The sequence below is a fragment of the Chionomys nivalis genome, chromosome 14, assembly GCF_950005125.1.
Source record: "Chionomys nivalis chromosome 14, mChiNiv1.1, whole genome shotgun sequence".
Taxonomy (NCBI): Eukaryota; Metazoa; Chordata; class Mammalia; order Rodentia; family Cricetidae; genus Chionomys; species Chionomys nivalis.
Genome location: NC_080099.1, coordinates 23,887,935 through 23,913,412, shown reverse-complemented (window position 1 = coordinate 23,913,412; position 25,478 = coordinate 23,887,935). Strand labels below are relative to the sequence as shown.

Below are 25,478 nucleotides of genomic sequence, written 5' to 3'. Positions count from 1 at the left end.
TTTTCACATCGGAACCACAGCACACACCGTGATACGGCAGCTGTCCACTTCCAGGCGGTGCCTGCACAGTGGTCAGGACCATTTATAGACCAGGCCCAGTCTTCTCTTCCTCAGTAATCGACACCGCACATCTCTTGAGGATGAAGGCACATGCTTGGAGGTAGAAGATGCTACAGCAAGAAGAGAAACAATAAGCATCTGGGCCACTTCTTGGAACTCGCTCATGCCTACAGCATGGACTTGAGCCTGATCATGTATACAACACATCCCTTTAATGATAGGTTGTTTCTGTACACAAAGCTGGGTGTCTCAGAAGTCCCTATCTAGGGTTAAAAACCTGAAAGTACCCTAGAGAGGCGCTGGTAACAAACCCATTTCGGAAGGTTGACAATGCTGGATTCTGATGTTAGCAGAGGAAGGTGGCAGCAAAGACAGACAGGCAGGCTCGCACTGCTCTTTCCTTAGACTTCTTTATATCTGGGCCACATCTTAAAGGGTGCCACTCACGAGGAGGGCAGGTCTTCGCCTGTCAACTATTCATCTTTAGAAACACTCTCACAGACACACCTAAAGGGTGTGCCTCCTAGGCGACTGGGAACCTGTCAAACTAATGATCAAGACCAAGCATCATATTAGGGAGAGTGTTTCTAAGGAGAAAACATTTTATCAGTGACCTGCAAGAGATAAAAAAGAAAGCTGGGCAGTGGTGGTGTGTGCCTTTAATCCTAGCACTTGGGAACTCACTCTGAGTTCTAGGCCAGCCTGATCTACAGAGGAAGTTCCAGGACAGCCAGAACTATACAGAAAAACCCTGTTTCAAAGAAAGAAAGAAAGAAAGGAAGGAAGGAAGGAAGGAAGGAAGGAAGGAAGGAAGGAAGGAAGGAAGGAAGGAAGGAAGGAAGGAAAAAAATTTATTAGTTACAGTCCCCTTCATCTGGGCTGGAACTCTGTAAGACCAGGCTGACCTTGAACTAGTAGACATCAGCCTGCCTCCCTGTCTCTGGAATTCAGGGATTAAGGGTCTATGACACAAAGCCTGAATCTTAAACAGGGTTTCTCCAATTTCCCCATTTGCAGCCCTTTCCTCCTAAAATATCAGATATATAGAGATATAAAATAGTTCCAACCCCCCCAAAAAAACCCACAAAACACAAACAAACAAAAATAAATAATAACAATGGCAACAACAATAAACACTTAGTTGGTGCCAATCAGAGGGGCGCAGATAATCTGAGGAGCCAGGAACGGGTTGAGCAGGTCCCTCTGCTTGTGACATGCCCACTTTTGAACTGTTACCCAGATCTTTGGATCCCTGGCAAAGCTCACAGCACACCGTTGTATAGATCCTTGCTTTTGGTAGATGGTTCCCACCCCAAGTGTGGCTGTGACACTGACTTCTAAAGAGGATAGCATAGGGGTGAACTTCATCATGGGGGCCCCAGAAAATACTGCCACAGCCAGAGGGCCCAGTCACTGTGGATTGTGGCACCCAAGTCATAGCCGGGCGGTGGTGGCGCACGCCTTTAATCCCAGCACTCGGGAGGCAGAGGCAGGCGGATCTCGGGGAGTTCGAGGCCAGCCTGGTCTACAAGAGCTAGTTCCAGGACAGGAACCAAAAAGCTACGGAGAAACCCTGTCTCAAAAATCAAAAAAAAAAAAAAAAAAAAAAAAGGTTCTGCAAGCCGAACTTGTACTGGTTAATAAACCAGGAAGAAATGATGTACTTTAAAACAATTCTTTAGTTTATATTTCTTTTTTAAAAAATTATGTATATCAGTGTTTTGCCTGCATGTACGTCTGTATGAGGATGTCAGATCTTGCAATTACAGACAGTTGTGAGCTACCATGTGGGTGCTGGAAATTGAACGTAGGTCCTCTGGAAGAGCAGTCAGTGTTCTTAACCACTGAGACATCCCTCCAGCCCCTAATTTACATTTGCTTTTATTGACAAAAAAAATTTAAAGAGAAGGAAAGGAAGATTTCTTCTGTCTTATACTTCCAAGGGGAACATGCCATCATGGTGAGGAAGGCATGGAGCAGAAGCCCTGGCTAGTCACACTATAAATACAGTCAGAAATCAAATGATATCAATGTCAGCAGTATAAACTTCATACCATTTACTAATGACAAAAGCAAATTCATATGGTGATAAGATGGATACTCTTAATTCCAGTACTGGGGAGGCAGAGGCGGGTGGATCTCTGAGCTCAAAGCCAGCCTGGTCTACAAGAGCTAGTTCCAGGACAGGCTCCAAAGCTACAGAGAAACCAAAAAAGAAAAAGAAGAAAAGAAAAATGGATACTCTTATTTTACATAAAGAAGCCAATATGAGGGGGCTGGAGAAATGGCTCAGTGGTTAAGAGCACCAGCTGCTCTTCCAGAGGTCCTGAGTTCAATTCCCAGCAACCATATGGTGGCTCACAACCATCTGTAATGAGATCTGGCGCCCTCTTCTAGCGCATGGACATACATGCAGGCAGAATGTTGTATACATAATAAATAAATCTTTAAAAAAAAAAAAAAGAAATCAATGTGAGGGACTAGAGAGATGGCCACAAAGATTAAGAGTACTGGAGTACTAGCTGCTCTTCGGAGGACCCCAGTCTATTCCCAGCACCCACAGGGCAGCTCACAACCATCTGTACCTCCAGTTTCTGGCACCTGGTGACCTCTTTTGACCTCCTCAGGCATTGGGCATGTGCATGATGCACAGCCATACATACATGCAGGCAAAAATACTCACAGACATCCAATAAATAAACAGATATTTAAAAAACATTTTCAAAGGGCTGGAGAGATGGCTCAGTGGTTAAGAGCAATGCCTGCTCTTCCAAAGTTCCTGAGTTCAATTCCACGCAACCACATGGTGGCTCACAGCCATCTGTAATGAGGTCTGGTGCCCTCTTCTGGCCTGCAGACATACACACAGACAGAATATTGTATAATAAATAAATAAATTTTTTTTTAAAAAAAAAAACCATTTTCAATAAATACTAATCAGTAGGTTTGTTTTTCTCCGTAGTACAAAGCAGCAGTTCTGAAACTACTCTATGGGCATTTAATCATTGAGCAAACAACTGAATATCCTAAGGATGAAGAGGAACCAAACTTCTGACTTTTTGTTTTTGTTTTTTGTTTGTTTGTTTTCTTGAGACAAGGTTTCTCTGTGTAGACCGGACTGTTGTGGAACTTACTTTGTAGTCCAGACTGACCTCGGACTCACAGAGATCTACCTGCCTCTTCCTCGTGAATGCTAGGATTAGAGGCATATGTCATCACTGCCCAGCCAAACTTCTGACTGTTAAGAAGAAACAGGGCACAGGAATTAGGAGTATATCCATTGAGGAGGGAGAGAAAGGAAAAAAGAAAAAAAAATGTTATTTAAATTCATAGAAATAGAGACAAACCAGGAACAATGAGCACACCCAACACCTAGATCTTGGCTTCTAAATACTCTTCCCCCTAAAGAGACCCAGCTCTTTGAAGAAGGGGCTGGTAAACCTGAAACAGCTTGTTCTAGTTTGCTGTCCTATTGTTGGAATAAAACAGTGGTCAAACCAGGCGGGGGTGAAGAGCATTTTCTGTTCTTCCAGGGGACCTTATTTGGTTCTCTGCTTCTGGTCAGGTGATTGACAGCTGCCTTTAACTGCAGCTCTAGGGTCTCTGGTGACTTCTTCTGGCCCTCTTGGGCCCCTGTACACATGTGACATATATTCTCTTAGACACACAAAAACATAGACAGACACATATATTCTCTCTCTCTCTCTCTCTCTCTCTCTCTCTCTCTCTCTCTCTCTCTCTCTCTCTCTCTCTCCTAAATAAGAAACAAATTTTAAGGGCTGGAGAGATGGCTCAGCAGTTAAGAGCACTGGCTACTCTTCCAGAGCTCATGAGTTCAATTCCCAGCAACCACATGGTGGCTCACAACCATCTGGCACCCTCTTCTGGCCTGCAGGCATACATGCAGACAGAACACTGTTTACATGATGAATTTTTAAAAAAAATCTTAAAAAAAAACTAGTGTTATTTGGGGCTGGAGAGACTGTTCAAGTGATTAAGAGCACTGACTGCTCTTCCAGAAAACCCGGGTTCAATTCTCAGTACCCACATGGTGGCTCACAGCTGTCTGTAGCTCCAGCTCTAGGGGCCCTGACACCCTCACACAGACATACATGCAGCCAAAACACACACACAAACCAACTTAGAGTTATAAAAAGATGTCATTGTAATTAAAACATATAAGATGCAGGCACATGGCTATACATAATTGGAAGTTATGTATATGCATATTCATAAAAGAAGTAGAATGCGATCCCATTCTCAGCAAATAGTCCTGTTGGAACCTAGTAGTGAGTAAAGTGGCCCTTGCCATGTGACAGGACAACGGATCTAAAAATTTCATCAATTGGCCCCTTTAATTATCTTTGTGATTATGGACATATTCATTAGTATTTCTGGGACTCAGTTTCCTGTAGAAGTTAACTCGATTCGGGAAATAACCAGGCTAGCTAAGAGATAAAGCAATTATATTTTTATTTATTACAAGGGGAAAACTCAGAAAACAGGAACGAGAAGTCCAAGCACAGCTGTGCTACGAGGGAACCACACAGAGAGCAGGCACCTGGGCACAGAAAGCCACCCCTAACTTGGTCCCATCTCTTAAAGATAATTGGTTGGCAAAGATTCCCCATCAGTTTCTTTGTGTGAATCCAGTATAAAACATATATGTCTTTTTTTTTTTTTTTTTTTTGAGATAGGGTCTCACTATGTAGCCATGACTTGTCTAGAACTTACTATATAGACCAGGCTGGCATCAAACTCAGAGATCCACCAGCCTGCTTCCTGAATGCTGGTATTAAGGCATGCAGCACTATACCCTGCTAAATCTGTCTTTCCTGACTGACAAAAAAAAAGGGGGGAGGGTTGGAGAGATGGCTCAGCAGTTAAGAGCATTGCCTGCTCTTCCAAAGGTCCTGAGTTCAATTCCCAGCTACCACATGGTGGCTCACAACCATCTGTAAGAAGGTCTGGTGCCCTCTTCTGGCCTGCAGGCATACACACAGACAGAATATTGTATACACAATAAATAATTTTTTTTTTTTTTTTTTTTTTGGTTTTTCGAGACAGGGTTTCTCTGTGGCTTTGGAACCTGTCCTGGAACTAGCTCTGTAGACCAGGCTGGTCTCGAACTCACTGAGATCCGCCTGCCTCTGCCTCCCGAGTGCTGGGATTAAAGGCGTGCGCCACCATCGCCCGGAAAATAAATATTTTTTAAAAAATAAAATGTATAAGAAAAGTATAAACTTCAGAATGCTGCAGAGTGGAGTGATCATGTAGCTGCCTCATAATATTTTGTGGAATTCTTTGAGTTTATTATTATTTATTAATTCTGAAGCTGCAGACAAAATGACATGTCTTAGTCAGGCCTTATCCTGGGATAAGATGTCCTCATCGCCGGGGAATGGTGGCGCACGCCTTTAATCCCAGCACTCGGGAGGCAGAGGCAGGCAGATCTCTGTGAGTTCGAGACCAGCCTGGTCTACAAGAGCTAGTTCCAGGACAGGCTCCAAAACCACAGAGAAACCCTGTCTCGAAAAAAACAAAAAACAAACAAAAAACAAACAAACAAAAAAAGATAAAAAAAGGTGTCCTCATCAAATAATGAAAGCCTCCATTTAGTTGGTAGTAGAGTCTAAGTCTAGACTGGAAACCTCCTAAATGCAGGGAGATTAGAACTTTATTCACTTGGTATCATGGCTGGCCCAGAGTGGTACTCCGTAACCCAGTGCTTGCCGCCACATACAAATGCCCACTGGCTACCCTTCTGAGTGGACACCGAGAAGGTCGAGTATGTGTTAATTTCTCTTAGTCACCAATACGCTTAGTTGTAGTAGAGTGGGAAGAGGACCGGCTGGTCTGGGAACCTAGGAAACTGGCTCAGCAGGGACTTTGACTTGGTCCTCTGCTCTCTGTCCATTCATTTAAGTCACAAAACACAGACTTGATAGCCATTCTCATCGATCATGGTGTCCTGAGAGACAGAATGTACTTCACAGTGATTATGGTACAGAGGGACGGCATTGCGTTAAGAGGAAGAGAGGGTTCTTTAGAGCAGGCACGGTCCTACATAGTGTTTAATTGTGCTCTCATGTATTTTTCATCCTCTCTGTTTTATAAACATCGGTTTTTTTATCCAAACTGAGCACAACACTGTGTAGATAGATCCTCAGCGGTTATTTTCTTCACTGTGACTGTAAATGGCTGTATCTGTGCATTTAATATTTTATTTGACTTCAGATAAAGCTAGGCAATCTAATTGTGCATGTCCTAGAAGGCTGGCTATATTAAATACCCACAAGATGGCAGTATTGTATAATGTTGAAAACCAAGACGTTGCGTGGGTTCTTGATTCCCTTTTGTATTTATTTCGAGAATCTCTTTAGATGTCTATTTTTGTAGTTTCTCTCAATTATTGCATAATTTGCAGTTTTCTTCCTTTGTATGTTCTGCAGTCCTTTGTATGTTCTGAAATGGAGGTGCTTGAGTAATGAAAAGCATATTCTTTGATGTGAAAAAAATTGAGTTCAAATAGAAGATGAGCCTCAGGAGTCCTATCAGAAAATCTCATACACTGAAAGTATTTTCCTGTGCAATTTTAGGGCATAGGATAATGTGTATGAGAATAATAACACGATAAATAATATGCTGTTTAAAATAATATGCAATGTTTATGGCATAAGATAATATGTATAAAAATAATTTTTTTTTTTTTTTTTTTTTTGGTTTTTCGAGACAGGGTTTCTCTGTGGTTTTGGAGCCTTTCCTGGAACTAGCTCTTGTAGACCAGGCTGGTCTCGAACTCACAGAGATCCACCTGCCTCTGCCTCCCAAGTGCTGGGATTAAAGGCGTGCGCCACCACCGCCCGGCTGTATAAAAATAATATTATACATAGATTGAATGCAGTGACAAATGCCTTTAATCCTAACACTCCAGAGGCAAAGGCAAGAGCATCTCTGTGAGTATGAATGAGGCCAGCCTGACCTACATAGTAAATTCCAAGTCAGCCACTACCTAGTGAGACCTTGCCAAAAAAAAAAAAGAAAAGAAAAGAAAAAATATATAGTATGAAGTTCTGTAAATATTACAAAAAATGAATGCAGTAAGTATTGCAATTAATGTGTCTACTTTGCTTTAGCATGGATAAAAAAAAAATCAGTTCAGGTATATGCCGTGTGAACACCCAGTATTGTCACACTGAGTAGAAGAAAGGCTGAGAGGCCTTTAGAAGAGCCTGGAAAAGTCTTATTTCTCTTTCCTGTGACACACTTAAGCACCTACAAGAACCTTGGCAACAGGAATTGTCCACATGAAAAATGAGCGTGGAAATGCTGATTTTTCTCACTTCCGACATCAAACAATAATTGCGCATTCCTTTTTTTTTTTTATATTTATTTATTTATTTATTCATTTATTTATTTATACAATATTCTGTCTGTGTGTATGTCTGCAGGCCAGAAGGGGGCACCAGATCTCATTACAGATGGTTGTGAGCCACCATGTGGTTGCTGGGAATTGAACTCAGGACCTTTGGAAGAGCAGGCAATGCTCTTAACCACTGAGCCATCTCTCCAGCCCTGCGCATTCCTTTTTGAGCTGGCAGCCTATCTCCTCCCACTAGGAGGTTAGAGAATGTCACCTTTGGCTTGCTGAGTTGTCTAATAATAGCCACAACAGCATGTATTTCTGTGAGGTTTATGGCCAAGACATAGTTCAACAAATGCAGAGGGATGAGGTCCTTGACACAGTGAGGGGGACCAATAGTAAAATAAGAAAGAAAGATAATAGAACTTGGAGTACTGAGTAACCTTTAATAAATACTAAAATGTGAGTTCCCTATGGGCTAAACAGTCTAACCAGGTAAGTAGAAAGTCTCTCATTTGTCCTCAGAGACAGCATAGGTAAGAATCACTTTTAGAAATTATGAGCAAGGTCAAAGCACAACAGGAAGTGAGGAGTTAGAAAAGTACAAACCACTCTTAAGTGTAAAGGACTAATTCAATATGATTGGATATTTTTTCTTGGTGGATTAGGGTCCTACAACCCAAACCACCACACACACACAGTACCATGTTGGCTCTGCTCACTGCACGGTCTTATGGTAGCCCTGTTGATCTTTGCTGGCACCAAATGGAGCCATTATTCCATTTCCTGTGATAAACACCAATGCCTCCTGACTAGCAGGGAGTTGAGAGTTAACAGGATGTGGCTTTAGGACCAGCTCTTCTCAGGAATGGTAACTCAAGCATCTCCAAATGTGGTCTCACAAAGAAGAGTGGATTGCTAGAGTTAACTGTGAGTCACGGGAACACAGTCTCATGCCCTCGCTGGTGAACAATGCAGCAGAAGAGAACAGGGACTGAGAAAAGAAAGGCACCTAGAAATTGCAGAAACTCTAGAATATAGAATAGTCTTCCCGATAAGAAATAGCTAGCAAACATCCCAAAGTGCCAGGCAGTACATTTTCAGGGATTAATGATGGCCCATATAAATTGAGTAAAACTATTAAAATATAATTTGATAATCTAAATATTGTCAGGTCGGTGTAAGCAGAGTTATGGGAATAGGGTAGAGAAAGTTAGCCAATGACAGCACATTGTCTTACTACTCGAGGCTCCAGTCCTGGCTTTAGTTAGTGGGGATGAAGAGCGGTTCACCTTCTTGTTGTCGGCATGTATTTCCAGCTTCTGTGTATTGTACTGCCGGACATTCATTTCAGACAAACAAGCCAAAGCCTCTGGCATTGTTTCATAGTCCTGAGAAGGAAGGGAGAGACTTGACTGGACCTTCATTGTTGAATTTTATTATTTTATTGTGTTGAGCAGTATAAGTCATTTTCTCCTTTCCCTCTATATTAAGCAATATTTGTAGGCAAAAAAAAAAAAGGATTTTTAGAGGTCCCTCTTCTACATCCAGAGAAAACTCTACAGAAAACTAAGTTATAATTGCAGTCTTTCTTAAATATCCTGAAAGAAGCATATTTCTTTATCCCTTCTAATTTCTACTTGCTGCTGTAGCTCCTGATGGAGGATCTAGTTTCCCAACGGTTTAGGGTTGAAAATCATGGATGAGGATATAGCCACCTGAATTTTGTCTTTGTTTTTTGAGACGGGGTTTCTCTAGCCCTAGCTGTCCTGTAACTAGCTGTGTAGATCAGGCTGATCTCGAACTCGTAGAGATCTGCCTCCCAAATGCAGGGATTAAAGCCATGCACCACCACTGCCTGGCTTTCTACTTTTATTCCCTGAGGCAGAGTCACTTGCAACCAAAGCTTGCTGATTTGAGTCATGCTTTTAGGATAACCCTGTGCTGGGAGCATCTTTGCCTCAACTCCTGAATGTGTCCATCACAAGTAAATGCCATCATTATAAGTCTTTACTGAGGTTCTTTTGTTTGGTTGGTTTTGTTTTTAAGAGTCAGAGTTGAGCGGGGCGGAAGTGGCGCACGCCTTTAATACCCGCACTTGGGAGGCAGAGGCAGGCGGATCTCTATGAGTTCAAGGTCAGTCTGATCTACAGAGCTAGTTTTAAGACAGCTAGAGCTGTGACACAAAGAAACCCTGTCTCAAAAACCAAAACCACAGCACTTGGGAGGCAGAGGCAGGCGGATCTCTGTGAGTTCGAGACCAGCCTGGTCTACAGAGCTAGTTCCAGGACAGGCTCCAAAGCCACAGAGAAACCCTGTCTCAAAAAACCAAAAAAAAAAAAAAAAAAACCAAACACAACAACAAAAACGAGTCAGAGTTGGTTTCTCTGTATATCCCTAGCTATCCCAGAACTTGAACTCTCAGCGACCTGCCTGCCTCTGGGCTGAAAGGTGTGCGTCACACTAGCCACCGTCCTCGTCCTTTACTGAGGTTCTTTGATCTGCATTCCTTCCCAGCAAACTCGTTTTCCTGTCCTGTTCAAGTGAACCAAAATCGTTGTAGAACTCAGTTGCTTCTCGAATGGAGAGCAAATGTCTTCTTAGGCCTCTCATTTGTGTTAAAGGGGACATTTACACTAGCACATTCGTAAACCAGGTGAAGAAATAAAGGGGAGCCGGGCGGTGGTGGCGCACGCCTTTAATCCCAGCACTCGGGAGGCAGAGGCAGGCAGATCTCTGTGAGTTCGAGACCAGCCTGGTCTACAAGAGCTAGTTCCAGGACAGGCTCCAAAACCACAGAGAAACCCTGTCTCGAAAAACCAATAAAAAAAGAAAAAAGAAATAAAGGGGTTACAAAATTAAAATCCATTAGGTTTTTCTACCAACATGTCAGTCAGAAAAGAAGACCTAACATCCCCTTTCAATATAAAATGAAAAGATTTGAATTGAAATATGTGACTATAAATTTAAGTGAGCAGCTAGAATAGCTCTTGAGTGAACTGAATCACTGCAGATGGTATCAATAAAATCAATTTGCTGAACCTGTTTGATTATGCTACCAAGAGTTTTTAGGCCAGCAGTATTTCTAGAAATATGTTCTCACCAATTTATGTTGCGTGATAACACATACTCAGCTACAGTAATATTCATTATAGCATTGTTTGTACAAAAGTCAGGAAATAGCAGAATGCTCAACCAGGGTTGGTTCAATGTTCCATCAATACCGTATGTATTTCCATAGACATTAGAAGTGACACTGCAGAAACCCAGGTATATGGGGCCTTATCACACAACAAATCATTAGGAGGAAAAACACGGGTCTCAAGATAAAATTAACAAAATGGTTATAATTTTAAGAAAGAAAATTGAACATGTGTAAACACATGTATCCTTGAAGTGCTAAATAATCTTTAAAAATATCAAATTGTGAGTTGTATATGAGCTGAAAGGGTTAGCAGGGCAATGGGAGGGTCTGACATCTGTGCCATCTGCCCAATAGATAAAAGAGAGAAAAGAACTTTTAGGCGCTCTTGCCAAGCTCAGCACCCTCTGGCAAGTAAGGACCTCATGAACTACAAAAATAGTCTAAGTGTAAAGGACTATTCAATACAATTTGAAACGTTTTTTATTATTTCTACCCGTCTCCCTCTCCAACTTCACCCCCATCATCCACGTACCCTCTCAACTTTAAGATTTCTTTTTTCCTTTTTTTTTTTTTTTTTTTTTGGTTTTTCGAGACAGGGTTTCTCTGTAGCTTTGAAGCCTGTCCTGGAACTAGCTCTTGTAGACCAGGCTGGTCTCGAACTCACAAAGATCCGCCTGTCTCTGCCTCCCGAGTGCTGGGATTAAAGGCGTGTGCCACCACCACCCGGTTATGATTTCTTATATATATATATATATATACATACACACACACACACACGACCTGTTGTACCTACTTAGTGTTGCTCTTATGTGTTTAGGGTTGACCACAATTTGGGACTGGATAATAACCTATCAGGGAGCATGACCTCAGAGAATACTGATTGTCCCTCTTTCAGTAGCCATGAATTGCCTTTCATCTAGAGGCTGGGACTTGAGATTTCCACATCCATGTTGGGTGTGAACTGGTGTTGTCGTTGGGCTGCTCTTGTGTAAGTGACCATATTGTTAAGATTTTGTGGAAGCGAGTTCCTGTCATATACAGAAGACAGTATCTCATAGCAATCCACTTTTAACAGAACCCCATGAACAGTATAGTGGGAAGAACATTTTTGGAACCCACCTGAGCTTTTTGTGGTTCTTTATTTTACCCAAAACACACTCTGATTACCAGAGAACTTTTCTTAACACTGGCTTTTTTTTTTTCTTTTTTTTCCTTTTTTCTTTTTTTTTTTTTTTTTGGTTTTTTCGAGACAGGGTTTCTCTGTGGTTTTGTAGACGGGGCTGGTCTTGAACTCACAGAGATTCGCCTGCCTCTGCCTCCCAAGTGCTGGGATTAAAGGCATGCACCACCACCCGGCCTTAACACTGGCTTTAAAAACTTTGTCTAAGGCCTTCACAATATAGTTCATTTAATGTTTATACCAAGCCTGTTATGTGAATACTATGGTAATTCCCACCTTTACAGACAGGGGGCAGAAGTGACAGTAACTGGCTCAAGACTTTGCAGTTTGGGGCTGGAGAGATGGCTCAGTGGTTAAGAGCATTGCCTGCTCTTCCAAAGGTCCTGAGTTCAATTCCCGGCAACCACATGGTGGCTCACAACCATCTGTAATGAGGTCTGGTGCCCTCTTCTGGCCTGCAGACATACACGCAGACAGAATATTGTATACATAATAAATAAATATTAAAAAAAAAATACATTGAGTCACACCTAAAAAACCATTTTCCACACTAAAAACAAACACAACCAGCCTCTCAGTGGTGGCACACGCCTTTAATCCCAGCACTTGGAAGGCAGAATAAGGTGGGTCTTTGAGTTTAAGGCCAGCAGGGTCTATAGAGTTCCAGGACAGTTGGAGCTACATAGAGAAATCTTGTCTCGTAAAACCAAACCGAACCCCCACCAAATTTGCCCTTCCTGTGTCTTATAAATGAAAATTATTAGATACAATAGAAATCCCAGCTGCAAAGGTTGTGGCCACCCATCCATTTCACAATACTTAGTACCTAGTCAGTCCTGGAATAGTGGCTACAATATTCTGGAAACAAATAACACATGCTAAATCACATATATAAGCTTTATTTTACATGTATCTGTGTAAAAATCATAGAGCCTCAGAAGCATTTCTAAAAGTTATTTAGACTAGCAGGTCCAGAAGTGAGTTTTTTAGGTGGAAGATAGGCTTATAACAATTCCTTTTCGAAAAAAATATGTTGACTTTTTTTAAAAAAACTTTTCCAAATAAAGATTTTAAAAAACAAAATCAAAAAATGATGTCATTGGGACCATTTCTAAATATTTACTTTATGTGTATGGGTGTTTTGACTGCATGTGTATACCTGTGCACCCTGTGGATATCTGCGTGTATGCAGCACCCAGAGCCCAGAGGACATCTGATTCTCTAGAACCGAGTTATGGATGGTTGTGAGCCACCATATGGATGCTGGGAGCCAAACCTGGGTCTGCTAAAACAGCTGCAAGAGCTCGAGCCAACTCCCATCAGCATCATTTTATAAAAATGTATGCTAATGACACAAATGTAGGAAGAATGTGTATGTGTGGTTTTTCAAGACAGGGTTTCTTTGGAGCCTGTCCTGGAACTAGCTCTTGTAGACCATGCTGGCCTCGAACTCAGAGATCTGCCTGCCTCTGCCTCCCGAGTGTGCACCACCACTGCCCGGCAGGAAGAATTTCAATAAAGTACAATGTGAAATTAAATTAGGAAGTGGAGAACTGCACTTCTGTAAGTTTACACAATGCTTTGCTAGACTTGCGCCTATCCACACACATACCTTAAAAAAAAAAAATCACTAACTTGGGCCACTTTGTCCCCTCTCCCTATTACACCAACTGAGCATTTATGTACTGCCATCAAGACTCCTTTTTTCTCAACTTCCATGGAAGCTTTGACCAACCCTGGCTTTCTTATACTTCAGAACTCCTTGTTAAATCCTAGATGGATTCTTTTTCTCACTACTGTACCAGCTTTCAACGTGGCATTTAAGGCTTTTTTTTTTTTTTCCTGTTTTCCCTTGGTTTGGAATGACAGCTCAGTGGTTTAGAGCACTTGCTACTCTTGCAGAGGACCCGGAAATCAGTTTTTGTCACCCAAAATAGGTGGCTTTCGGGCACATGTGACTCCAGTTCAGGCGATCCAGTTCTCTCTGGCACCCACGTATGTGGTGCACATAAACATGCAAGCACACACACACACACACACACACACACAAACAAAATAAAAAATACATCTTTTTTTCATTTTGATGAATTCATTTTAGGGTTGACTTAACATTTTTTACAACCTAGGGCTATAATTAAGCTTCGTTGCAACCGACAGTGCTTCTGCAAACTTTAAAATTTCATGTTCAATTTTCAGTCAAATTTTGTAATTGAAAATAAGGTCAAGTCCTGATTGTCTTATCAGTTTTTACTTTAAAAAAAAACCTTGTTATGTTTATATGCTGTCACTTTTATTTTGTTTTTCTTTTTCAGATTTATTTATGTGTTTTTTATGTATGTGAGCGCTCTACTTGCATGTATGCCTGCATGACAGAAGAGGGCTTTGGATCACATTATAGGTGGTTGTGAACCACCATCATGTTGTTACTGGGAATTAACCTCTGGAAGAGGAGTCAGGGCTCTTAACCACTGAGCCTCTCTCCAGGCCCCACTTTTATTTTGTAATAGTTATCTGTGCTGTTTACATCAATGTTGTACTAAAACGTGACTGTTTCTTTGGGGGAATCGGTACAACTTTTACTGTGCGCAGTTTTCTTTCTTTCTCTCTCTCTTTTTTTTTTCTTTCTTTTTTTTTGAGGGGAGGGGTTCGAGACAGAGTTTCTTTGTGTATCCATGGCTTTCCTGGAACTAGCTTGTAGACCAGGCTGGCCTCAAACTCAGATTCACCTGCTTCTGCCTCCCAAGTACTGGGATTAAAGGCATGCGCACCACTACCACCCGGCTTGTTATTGTTTTTCTCTTCATCATATGTTAGTAATATTATGAAGCACCTACTAAATTTGTTCCTCTCAGATCAAGTGTATTTGTAGGGTGAGACCAATTCCAGGTTCTTTTTGAGTAGGGGAGGGGAGTTCGCAACATTCCACGGAGCCCTGAACTCTAATTATTAGTAATCAACTAGGCCAGATAAAAACCTGAGCCACTTCCTGAACCCAACTCGCCCAGCACAGCTTTTCTTTTTCCAAGCAGAAGCTAGGCTGGAAAAGGACGGCGCCAGAGAGGGACAACCTGAAGAAGGATCAAAGGTTATAAACCGCCTCAAACGCGGAATAATGGTCAACACTCAACTCCCAAGGAGATCAGAAGCTTCCATTGGCCACATTTGAAATTTAAAAAAAGAAAATGAAAAAAGGTGACTCCCTAACGCTCTCCCCAGACGCACAGCCCAAGACAGGCCTCGGGGCCTGAAGTGACTAACAGGTAGCAAGAGTGGACCCGCAGACGGCCGGAAGTGGAAGTGAGCCCGGGCTGGGGAAAGACGGCAGGCCGTACCGGGCCTGCGCGGTCCGCAGGCATCGTAGTGCGCAGGCGCAGCTGGGCGGCGCCGGGGTGACGCTTGGAGCGTGGGCTGCGACTCTCGCGGATCCGGTTCCGCCCTCCGTCTCGCAGCCCACCCTACCGAAAGAGCGCCCGAGCTCCCTTTCCCAGAGTGCTCTGCGCCGTGAAGAAGCGGCTTCCAGGGACTGGGGGCATTTTGTGTTGGCTGGAGCTGGAGGAACAAGATGGCGGCATCGGCGGAGTGACGGGGTCCCTCCGGGCCGGAGCCGGCGGCAGTGGTGGCATCGGTACCGCCGCCCTAACTCACCGCGCCCCTTTCCCAGCCCGCAACGTCGCCGCGGACGCGAGACAGCGGCGGCCGCCCCAAAGCAACCAGCCGAGCGTCAGCCGCCGCGACCACTCTTCACGAACCGGCCCTCAGCGAGCGGCAGCGATCCGGCTTCTCGCAGCCGACTCCGCGCCCCTGTAACGCCAACAAAGCCTCGCTTTTCGCTTGCCCGCCGCGCTACGCAGTTGTACCGGGCGGAACAGACCCGGAGGCCTTCATCCTCTCCCCAGAGGTGTCGGGGCTTCGCCCCCGCCTCCATCTTCGCGTCTCAGGATGGCGAGCAGCAGCGGCTCTAAGGCCGAATTTATCGTCGGAGGGAAATACAAACTGGTGCGGAAGATCGGATCTGGCTCCTTCGGGGACATTTATCTGGCGATTAACATCACCAATGGCGAGGTAATCACCCGGTGAGGGGAGGGAGATGATAACGCTGGGTTGTTGTTTTTTTCCCCCACCCCAACCCCCCCTAAGTACTCCAAGCCTCATCCCACTGCACGCACGCACGCACTGGGGAGTCTAGAGCGAGCCAGCTTTCCTGGCTTAGCAACCTCCCCCACTATTTCCCTAAAAAGGAAAAACGCGATAGAAAGGCTGGATAAACTCTGAGGTTTCCCAACTTGTCCAAAATGTCTCTCTTTAACGTTAATAAGAGAGATAAGAAGTAGGGCGAAGTCGTGTAATCGCCATGGTAGTCTTTGTATTTTTTTAGTTTGGGATTCTTGTTCCAGTTAGAACAGTTTCCTTCTTTAAAAAATCTCGCCTTACGTTTCAAGGTTGCCTGTTTTCTGGACGAATCCTTTCATTCACTTTAGATTGAGAGGACATGGAAGGTTCGCCATTGTCCCCAGGAAAAAGCCTTTGAAGCTGATTGGCTTGTTTTGTAATTGTAAAGGTAGCTTTCCCCATCCTCTCACGTCCTTGTAGTGGCGACTAGAAGCAAACATTGCTAATGTCTCTTCTCGTTTCCCAAGTGAGTTTGAATCCGTAGGGATGTTGATGCCATCGTCCCCTTTCCTCTGCAGGAAGTGGCAGTGAAGCTAGAATCCCAGAAGGCCAGGCATCCCCAGTTGCTGTACGAGAGCAAACTGTATAAGATTCTTCAAGGTGGGGTTGGCATCCCTCACATACGGTAAGCACCTTTGAGCGCAGTTGATCACAGAGGGAATTGCGAAATGGTGAAAGGGGTTGAGGCTGATAATGAAACCGGCTGAATTGGTTGTGGTGCTGAGTTCCCCAGGTTCCACAGTTAACCGTAATCGTTGAATAAATTTTAGTTCTCCGACTTAGCTGAAATTTTGTGTGCTACTGCATTTAGTTTCTGTCATTTTTCCGCTTCCCGTGGCTTTCATTTGCAGTTAACTATGCAGGTTATCTTTGATCCCTACGGGGAAGGGATCTTGCTGTCTTTACGGCGACACTTCTGTTATTCGTACGTTTGTCCACTGAAGTGGTTTTGAAGGTGCGGATGTGACCGAATTTCGTCTGTTGGGGTTGCTATCGGAACTGGTTTGGGAAATGGCTGCTCTTTTGTTGTGTTTTTGTTCCAACATGTCTTCCTCCTCCGCTTAGAAAATGGCGGAACGACGTGACTCAACCCCCATATTCCTGCCTTTTTCTTCGCTTGGATTCACATATTAAGCTTCCTTGGTTTCCCTTTAGCAGCCTTAAATGGATAAACCCTTGAAAAGCCAAGGATTAAGTTCCATAAGGCCATGAGACTCTGGGAAGAAGATGTCATAACAGAGTATGATTTCTAGTTGATGCGACATAACTTGTTAAATTATACTGACCTAAAATTCTTAGTATCCCTGCCAATGTATTCGTTGGTATTTGCTTTTGTGAATGGTAATGTCTGAAATGTTTCGGTTCTTAAAAACTTTATAGGGCTATGGGCAAAGGCAGTTCAGAATAGCACCAACTGTTGAAATCTGGTCAGCTTTATGAAAGAAAGCTTCACTTAGTAGCAGTTTGAGTAGCTTCAACCTGTTGAGTTATTTTGTCTAACATTTAAAGAAAATTTGGGGGGTAACTGGTAAATAGAAATAATGATAAAAACTGCTCTTTCAAGTATTTAATTTTATTAATGTTACTTTTAAAATTAAACCTCACTGTTTCCAGCGGTGGTCAAAGATAACATTTACAGAAAAAGTCATAGTTGAGGATTAAGTGGGCTGCTACATAATGTTTTCTCTCCTTTTCCATTCCTCCCTCTTCCCTGTCTCTGCCTGGTATGGGTTAAATAGACCAGCCTGGGCCTTGAACACAGAGATCTGCCTGCCTCTTCCCAAATGCGGGGAATAAAGGAGTACACCGTCACACCCAGCTTCTTTTTTCTAAATCCTGAATTGAGTGATGAATTACCTTCAATCTAGATAACAGTACATTTAAAGGACAGACATTTTTAATATAGGTGCTGTGTGAGAAATACTCCACTGGTCATTTGTAAGTGAGCTCTTTCAAAGAAAATTCCAGATTTATGGCAAAGATTAAAATGAAATTGGAGGAGGTTTGAGTTTTTGAATTGTTTTTGGTCCCTAAAATACAATATGATGGGAGGAAATAGGGCTCTTGCCCTCCACTGATTGGCTTCCATTACTGTTGTTTTTCCTGTTTTTTGTTTTTGTTTTTTTTAACAAGTAGAATCAGTTTGTGTCAGGTTATTTGTGTTTGGCTCATTTCACATATTGGTCGTGCTTTTAAGATAACCCTGTGCTGGGAAGTTCATAAATTTCAAAAATTCATCACTGCATTTTCAATGCAAAACCAATGCTAATGTGTTCTTTAGTCAGGTAGCCTTAAAGACCATCATTAAGGGCAATGAGTAGTTTACTAAATAAGCAGATGAATAAATTAACAGGGGAGCAGACTAGTAGGTGCCCATTATACAATGGTGAATGCAGAGAGAGTTATGGCCTTTGTAAGCTTTCTGTGGGTGGGGCTAAATAGATTAACCTGGCTTTTAAATAAGGCTTCCTGGGAAAGGAGATGATTTCAGGAAGCAAGCTTGGTGGACTGGTTGGGGAGGGCATCCAAGAATAGAGTGGCTTCTGGGAGTGGTTCCTAAGACAGAATGTAATTAGGGAGGGGTGGGGAAAGTGTACACTTGTTTAGCAATGGTAGAACAGGTACATAGAAACACAGTATGTTGTAGTTTTTCCTTTTTATTTTGAGATGGATCTCACTGTATATTTCTGGCTGGTATCAAGAACTCATCAGATTCTACTGTCATTCTTTCTAGTGCTGGCCACTATGACAGGCTATTTTGTTGGTTTTAAACAGAAGTATGTATGAAAGGACACTTTTTGCACCAAAAGATAGATTTCTAAAGTACTTTTTTTGTGCTAACATTTTCCTATTCTTGTATATTTGTCAGTATTTCTGTGTCACTTATGCATAGAATGTTTAAAATATTTACTTGGAAAATAATCAGGCAAGTTGGCTGGCTAGTTTTAGGTAACTAGAATAATGTTTTGTCCATTAGTTAATAGTAATTTAAAAGCTCAAATTTTTACCTATCGTACACATCCCCGTTTCATACTTAAGAGTTTATATACACACAATACTGTTTATAAGATTAGCTTTAAGATATTCTGGTATATCTTAAAAGACAGAATCAAAATTAATGGGCCTCCTCTTCCTGTGTAGTTTGAGGGTCTTACAGCCGCCTAGAAAGAGATGTAACCAAGAGTGAAGTATGCCATCCGCTTGTATGGTGTAAGAAGAAACTTAATCCTTTTGGCTTCCAGGACATCTGGAAGCTCACCTAGAATTACATGGCCTTTACATTCCTTTTCTACGTGCAGCTCTGAATTGAATTAACTCTGCAAAGGAAAAACAATTTATATAAACTAGAGCTCTTTAGCGGAACAATTAGATTGAATGCTTGAGTACTTGAACCTAGTTTTTTTTTTTTTTAAACCTCTTTGAGGCTCATCAACTTTCCGTCTATACAGTTGAAAAAGAATGTGACTAATGTTTTAGTTTTGTTGGGGTTGGAAGAATGTTGAATAGAAATGTTGGGGAGGGCTAGAGAGCTGGACAGTTCAGTTTCCACTACCCATCAGGGGTTTTCCATAACTGCCTCTAACTCCAGCTCAGGCAATCTGGTGCCCTCTTTGTTGTCTAGGCATTTGTACTCCTATATGACATACATTCACACAGATCTACATCCCCCCCCCCCCCCAGAAGAAATGTTTGGGAAATTTATTCTGCTGGGAAAAGAACTCATTGCCACCTGCTTTTTAGGGCAGAACTTTTGGTGTGAACAGGATTCTTCTCTACTTAGTCTTTTGCTTAGTTATTCTTAGACCTTTCAGGTTTGGACTTTTAAGGCCTGTATCCAGATGATAGTTGCAAAGCATTCCCCCCTCCCCCAGAGTTTGGTACTTATGTCCAAGTCTTATATTTACGTGGTATTTTATGAAACAGTACCACCTCACAAAACTTACACATCTGTCTCTGGCAACTTTTTTTTGTTTGTTTTGTTTGTTTTTTTTTTCGAGACAGGGTTTCTCTGTGGTTTTGGATCTGGCAACTTTTAGATTAACTATTTAGAAAAACATACAATGGTAAGAAGGTAGTTGGGTATGGGGATATGTTCTTGCCTCCTATGTTTGGTCCCCTCCCTTTCGTTTTTCAAGACAGGGTTTCTCTGTAGCTTAGGAGCTTGTCCTCAAACTCGCTCAAGACCAGACTGGCCTTGAGCTTTCAGAGATCCCCCTGCCTCTGCCTCCAGAGTGCTGGGACTAAAGGCGTGCACCACCACCATTTTAGAAAGTATTTACAAAGTATTAGTTAATCCTTTTCACAACTGAAGTCTTTTTTTTTTTTTTTTAAGATTTATTTATTAGCCGGGCGATGGTGGCGCACGCCTTTAATCCCAGCACTTGGGAGGCAGAGGCAGGCGGATCTCTGTGAGTTCGAGACCAGCCTGGTCTACAAGAGCTAGTTCCAGGACAGGCTCCAAAACCACAGAGAAACCCTGTCTCGAGAAACCAAAAAAAAAAAAAAAAAAAAAGATTTTTTTTTTTATTTATTATGTACACAGTGTTCAGCCCCATGTATGCCTGCAGGCCAGATGAGGGCACCAGATCTCATTACAGATGGTTGTAAGCCACCATGTGGTTGCTGGGAATTGAACTCAGAACCTTCGGAAGGGTAGTCAGTGCTCTTAACCTCTGAGCCATCTCTCCAGCCTACACAGCTGAAGTCTTTGTGAATAAAGTTGTGATGTTGTAAAAGAAAATTGTTGCATTAGCTTCCTTCAGAGTGTAACTAAATTTACCAATGTTCTAGAAATGCTTTATATTGTGCATTTATGGGATAGTAGATGGTGTTTTTGAGCTGAACAAAATCTGAGGGATGAATAAGGAACATTTACTCATATAAGTTAAACCTTGGGTCTCAGAAGAGTCTTCTCTGGCTCCTAGTTGTCCCAAAAGCCATTATCACCTTGATGTCAAGGTCATACCCTGCCTGCTCATACTCACCACACCTTTCTAGTTGATACTGAGAAAGCCATACTTAGCTTCATTCACTGTCCACAATTCTCCTGTCTCCTCCATCCACATAGCATTTAGCAAAAAACAAAAATTGGCTTCGAGTTGTAGGTCATTGATGAAACACATGCTTAACATATGGGAGACTAAATTTAAGTACAAGCATCCCAAAGAACAATATAGCTAGGCTTGGTGGCTCATACCAATAATCTAAGCACTTGAACATAATCTGAGGCCAGCCTGGGTAACATAGCAGACCTATCTGGAAAGAAAAAAGAGAGAAATCTAGAATTTGTTGTAACTAAAATGAATCTGAATTGAATCTTTTTGAGACTCACCATGTAACTGTTTGGCGTGGAAATCACTTTATATACTAGGCTGGCCTTGAACTCATATCCTTCTGCCTCTGAGTGGTGGGATTAAAGGTGTTCCCCCACCGCTGCCTACTAATTGAATCTTTAAAATGGGTTATTAAATAGGTTAAATGAATATGTTTTCAGTGAATGAATGTATACTTAAAGTGATGTTCCCTGTTTACTATTTTGTTTATAATGCAACCTCAGTGGCTCCTAATAGTTGTGACCGCCAATGTTAGCTAGTTGTAAACTGATTTGTGGTTTAATGGAATTTTTGAAATCTTAGGTATAATTTATATAGTGAAATGTACAAATGCTAATGTGTGGCTGGATTAGTTTTGACAAATGTATGTTTTTACTGAGATGAAAGAATTAACACGTGCATATTACTTAATTTGTGACAATGTTTTTTGTGGTAGTTGTGTGTCATTTCTTCTAAATTTAATGAAAGACTGTTCAAAACAAATAGCAAAGCCTTCGGGTTGGTAGATACCCTGTAGAAGTTACCTAACAGCATAGTTAATGTAGTTAGGACAGCTGCTGGTTGACATCTCTAGCTTGTTTTCTCCCATGGAGGACCCAGAATATCGCCATTCCCTAGTCTTATGACTAGTGAATGAGATGTGTTGTGGCTGGTTTTTAAGGTTTTGGTTTTTTTTTTTTGTTTTTTTGTTTTTTTTTAAGATTTATTTATTTATTGTTTGCACAGTGTTCAGCCTCCTTGTATGCCTGCAGGCCAGAAGAGGGCACAAGATCTCATTACAGGTGGTTGTGAGCCACCATGTGGTTGCTGGGAATTGAACTCAGGACCTCCGGAAGATCAGCCAGTGCTCTTAACCTCTGAGCCATCTCTCCAGCCCCTGTTTTTTAAGGTTTTTCTGTGTAGCCCTTGGCTGCCTTGGAACTCGCTTTGTAGACCAGGCTGGCCACAAACTCAAGAGATCTGTCTGCCTCTGCCTCCCAAGTGCTGGAATTAAAGGCATGCAACAAATTTTAGATTTGTTTCTAAATTTTTGTTGTGGCTGTTTTTTTTGTTTTGTTTTTCGAGACAGGGTTTCTCTGTGGTTTTGGAGCCTGTCCTGGAACTAGCTCTTGTAGACCAGGCTGGTCTCGAACTCACAGAGATCCGCCTGCCTCTGCCTCCCAAGTATTGGGATTAAAGGCGTGCGCCACCACCGCCCGGCCCTGTTGTGGCTGTTTTAATAAGGACTTTGAAAGTATTGTACGTAAAGGATTGGTTGAAGAGTGTTAGTTTCTAAAGAAAATGGAAAAGGCAAAAACCAAACTGTATCTGAACCTAGAATTCCATAATTTTTAATGTTAGCTGCTTTTCAGATAAAAAATTTTGTTAGACCAAATAGTTTTATCTTGTTTTTGATACAGAATTTCATGTAATCCTGGCTGGCAAAACCTGGCGTCTGCCTGGCAGCTTACTTGAAAGGCCATGGCCACTCCTGGCTTCCAAATGGGTTCCAGCTTTTAAATGCTTTATATAAGTTGATAGGATTATGATAAAAGATACTGCTTCCCACCTCTGATGTATACTGTACAGTGATTTGTTTTGAGGTGTAATTCCTTTTTATTTATAGCATCGATAAGCACTGTTGAAATAGGGAATATGGTGCTGGAGAGATGGCTCAGTGGTTAAGAACACTCACTGGCTGCTCTTCCAGAGGTCTTAAGTTCAGTTCCCAACAACCACAGTGGCTCGCAGCCATCTATAATGAGATCTGGTGCCCTCTTCTGGCCTGTAGGCGCACATGGAAGGAATGTTGTATACATAATAAATAAATATTTAAAAGAAAAGAAATAAGGGAATAGTTGATTAACTTCAGTGTGGCTACATATATTTCCTTTTATGTGCAAGAAGTAAAAGAACCAGGCATGGTAGCACATGCTTGTAATTTCAGTACTTGGAAGGTTGGGACAGGAGGTTCAAAGACAACCTGAGCTATATGAAAGCTCCCCCCCCTGTAAATTGCTAATTAGTTAAGACTGACTTTTGTAAAAAAAAAAAAAATCTGAATTTTATTCCCAGCACACATACGTTTGATGGCTGGTAACTAACTCTAGCTCCAGGGAGTGCAACCCCTCCTCTGTGGTCCCTAGCACTCATCCATGAACATAATGGAGAAGTAAATAAAAGGAAGAACAAGAGTCAAACAGTATCCAGGCGTTATATACTCATCTCTTTTAATCATTATAATAATCCTGTAAGTTGGGAGTTTCGTATGAAAATAACACTAGGTATATGACAGATATTTAAGGGCTTCTAGGGTGATTCTGGTGTCAAAATACAGGAACAACCTTACTATACTATGTAGGGTTTTAATAGCTGCTGCCTCTCTGCTCAGCTAATTTATCCCCATGTTTTCTGGACCTGTATCTCTCAGTGAGTCTCTTGTAATGGCTCATTCCTTTAATCTCAGCACCTGGGAGGCTATGGCAGGTGGATCTCTGGGTTTGAGGCTAGCCTGATCTTCAGAACCAGTTCCAGGACAAACAGCTACACAGAGAAATCCCGTCTCACAAAATCAATGGATTCTTTAAATTTATGTGCTCACAAGATGTAGTATTAGGCAGTGAAGTGCTAGAAACTACACTGTAACCTCATGCAACCAAATTGTTTGGAGGGGCTTGATGGGGGAGAGTATCTAAAACATGTAAAAACACAAACACTGCTGTGCGTTCCTACAATGCTGTGAGGGAAAGAACTAGGTCTTAACATAATAGGTTCTTAGCATGGTTTGTGACTATAAAGGTACTTACTCTGGCTTCATTGTATGTGTTAACTTTTTAATCCAACTGTAGAAATAAATCTTAGAAGTATTTGATGTGTGTAGAGTTAAGTTCTTGAGTTTCTTAATGGTCTTCAGTTCCAATACGTATTAGACTAAGACAGGACGAAAGCTAATTGCTGATTTATTTACAAAGTAAAATGTAGCTGTGCTCTTTTTGCTTTGAATACAGTTAGAAAGAATCCATTGTCTCACTGAAATTTAGTTTTCTAGAGCCAGGTGTGGTGGCACGCACATGTAATACCAGAACTCCAGGCCATATGTAGTGAGACCTTGTCTTTAAAACTTAAAGGTTCTTTAACTTAATCACAAGGTTTTACTACTATGTTGGGCATTTTAATTTTCTAGGCTAACACGAAGAATGTTTGCTGCTTTCAGTATTAGTGTAGTGCGTGCTTTTATTGTTTTTGTTTTTGGAGATGGGGCCCACACTGGTCTCAAAGTCACAGAAATCCACCTGCCTCTGCTTCCCGAGTGCTGAGACTAAAGGTGTGCGCCATCGCTACCTGTTTTTTTTTTTTTTCTTTAAGAAAATGTCGACAGTGGATAAAGTAGAGGTAGTATAAATTAGCCCCATGTTTGTGTTGTATTTAAATGTACAAGAAAAAAGTTTACAGGAGAACTTCTAAGATAGTGTCTTGTCAGCTCTTATCTGAAATTGAAAAACTTGAGCAGTTATATTACAAGTGTCCCATACATTGTACTTGGTAAAAATGTAGGAAGAACCTGGAGTGGAGTGCATGCTTTTATATGAATGTCTCTCCATTTTATGTTCTTCACATTCACTGAGAACAAGGATCCTGTAGTATAAGGTATTGGACTCACGGAACTTTCCTAGTTCTGGAATTAAAGGTGTGTGCTACCGTGCCAGTCTTCTCTTTTCTGTTCTTTTTATGCCTTTTAGTATTTAATTGATTGGATTGTTTGTGTGGGATCTGTTGACACTGGATTTAAATTGTTCCTGACACCAAGTTCCACTTAGTGAAATCAGTGTTCCAGTTAAATGACTATTAACTTCTTTTCAATCTCTAGTGATTGAAACTGTCTTGGTTAACGTAACACACTGGAACTTATAAGCGTACTTACATCACTTATTTATAAGCTATAGATAATAAAAAGCTTTTTCCTGTATGAGTGCTTACTGCGTATGAATGAGTTTAAAATAGGCACACTTCAAAATTTAGGGGTTTTTTTTGTTTTTTGTTTTTGAACATAAGGGCACAAGTGTTTTCTTAAGAAGATAATGTGTAAGACTACCAGGAAGCCCTCAGCTACTTTCATTGGTCAGTGTCTAATAAGTTAGGGGTTTCTTTTCTTTCCTGGAACTAGCTCTTGTAGACCAGGCTGGTCTTGAACTCACAGATTCACCTGCCTCTGCCTCCCAAGTGCTGGGATTAAAGGCATGCGCCACC

The 25,478-nt window shown here is 41.8% G+C and overlaps 1 protein-coding gene across 3 annotated transcripts in view; it reads left to right on the top strand.

Moving 5' to 3' along the window:
• The first annotated feature begins 15,194 nt into the window (after positions 1-15,194).
• The window catches only part of Csnk1a1 (casein kinase 1 alpha 1), a 34,950-nt gene continuing 24,666 nt past the window's right edge, over positions 15,195-25,478 (top strand). For 2 of the 3 annotated variants that reach the window (XM_057788243.1, XM_057788242.1), the window contains exons 1-2: positions 15,195-15,810; positions 16,437-16,543. In XM_057788243.1, coding sequence (XP_057644226.1) covers positions 15,688-15,810; positions 16,437-16,543 — 230 coding nt within the window. In that variant the 5' untranslated portion in view covers positions 15,195-15,687. The remainder of the gene's footprint in view (positions 15,811-16,436; positions 16,544-25,478) is intronic. The other variant, XM_057788244.1, reaches the window with a different exon arrangement.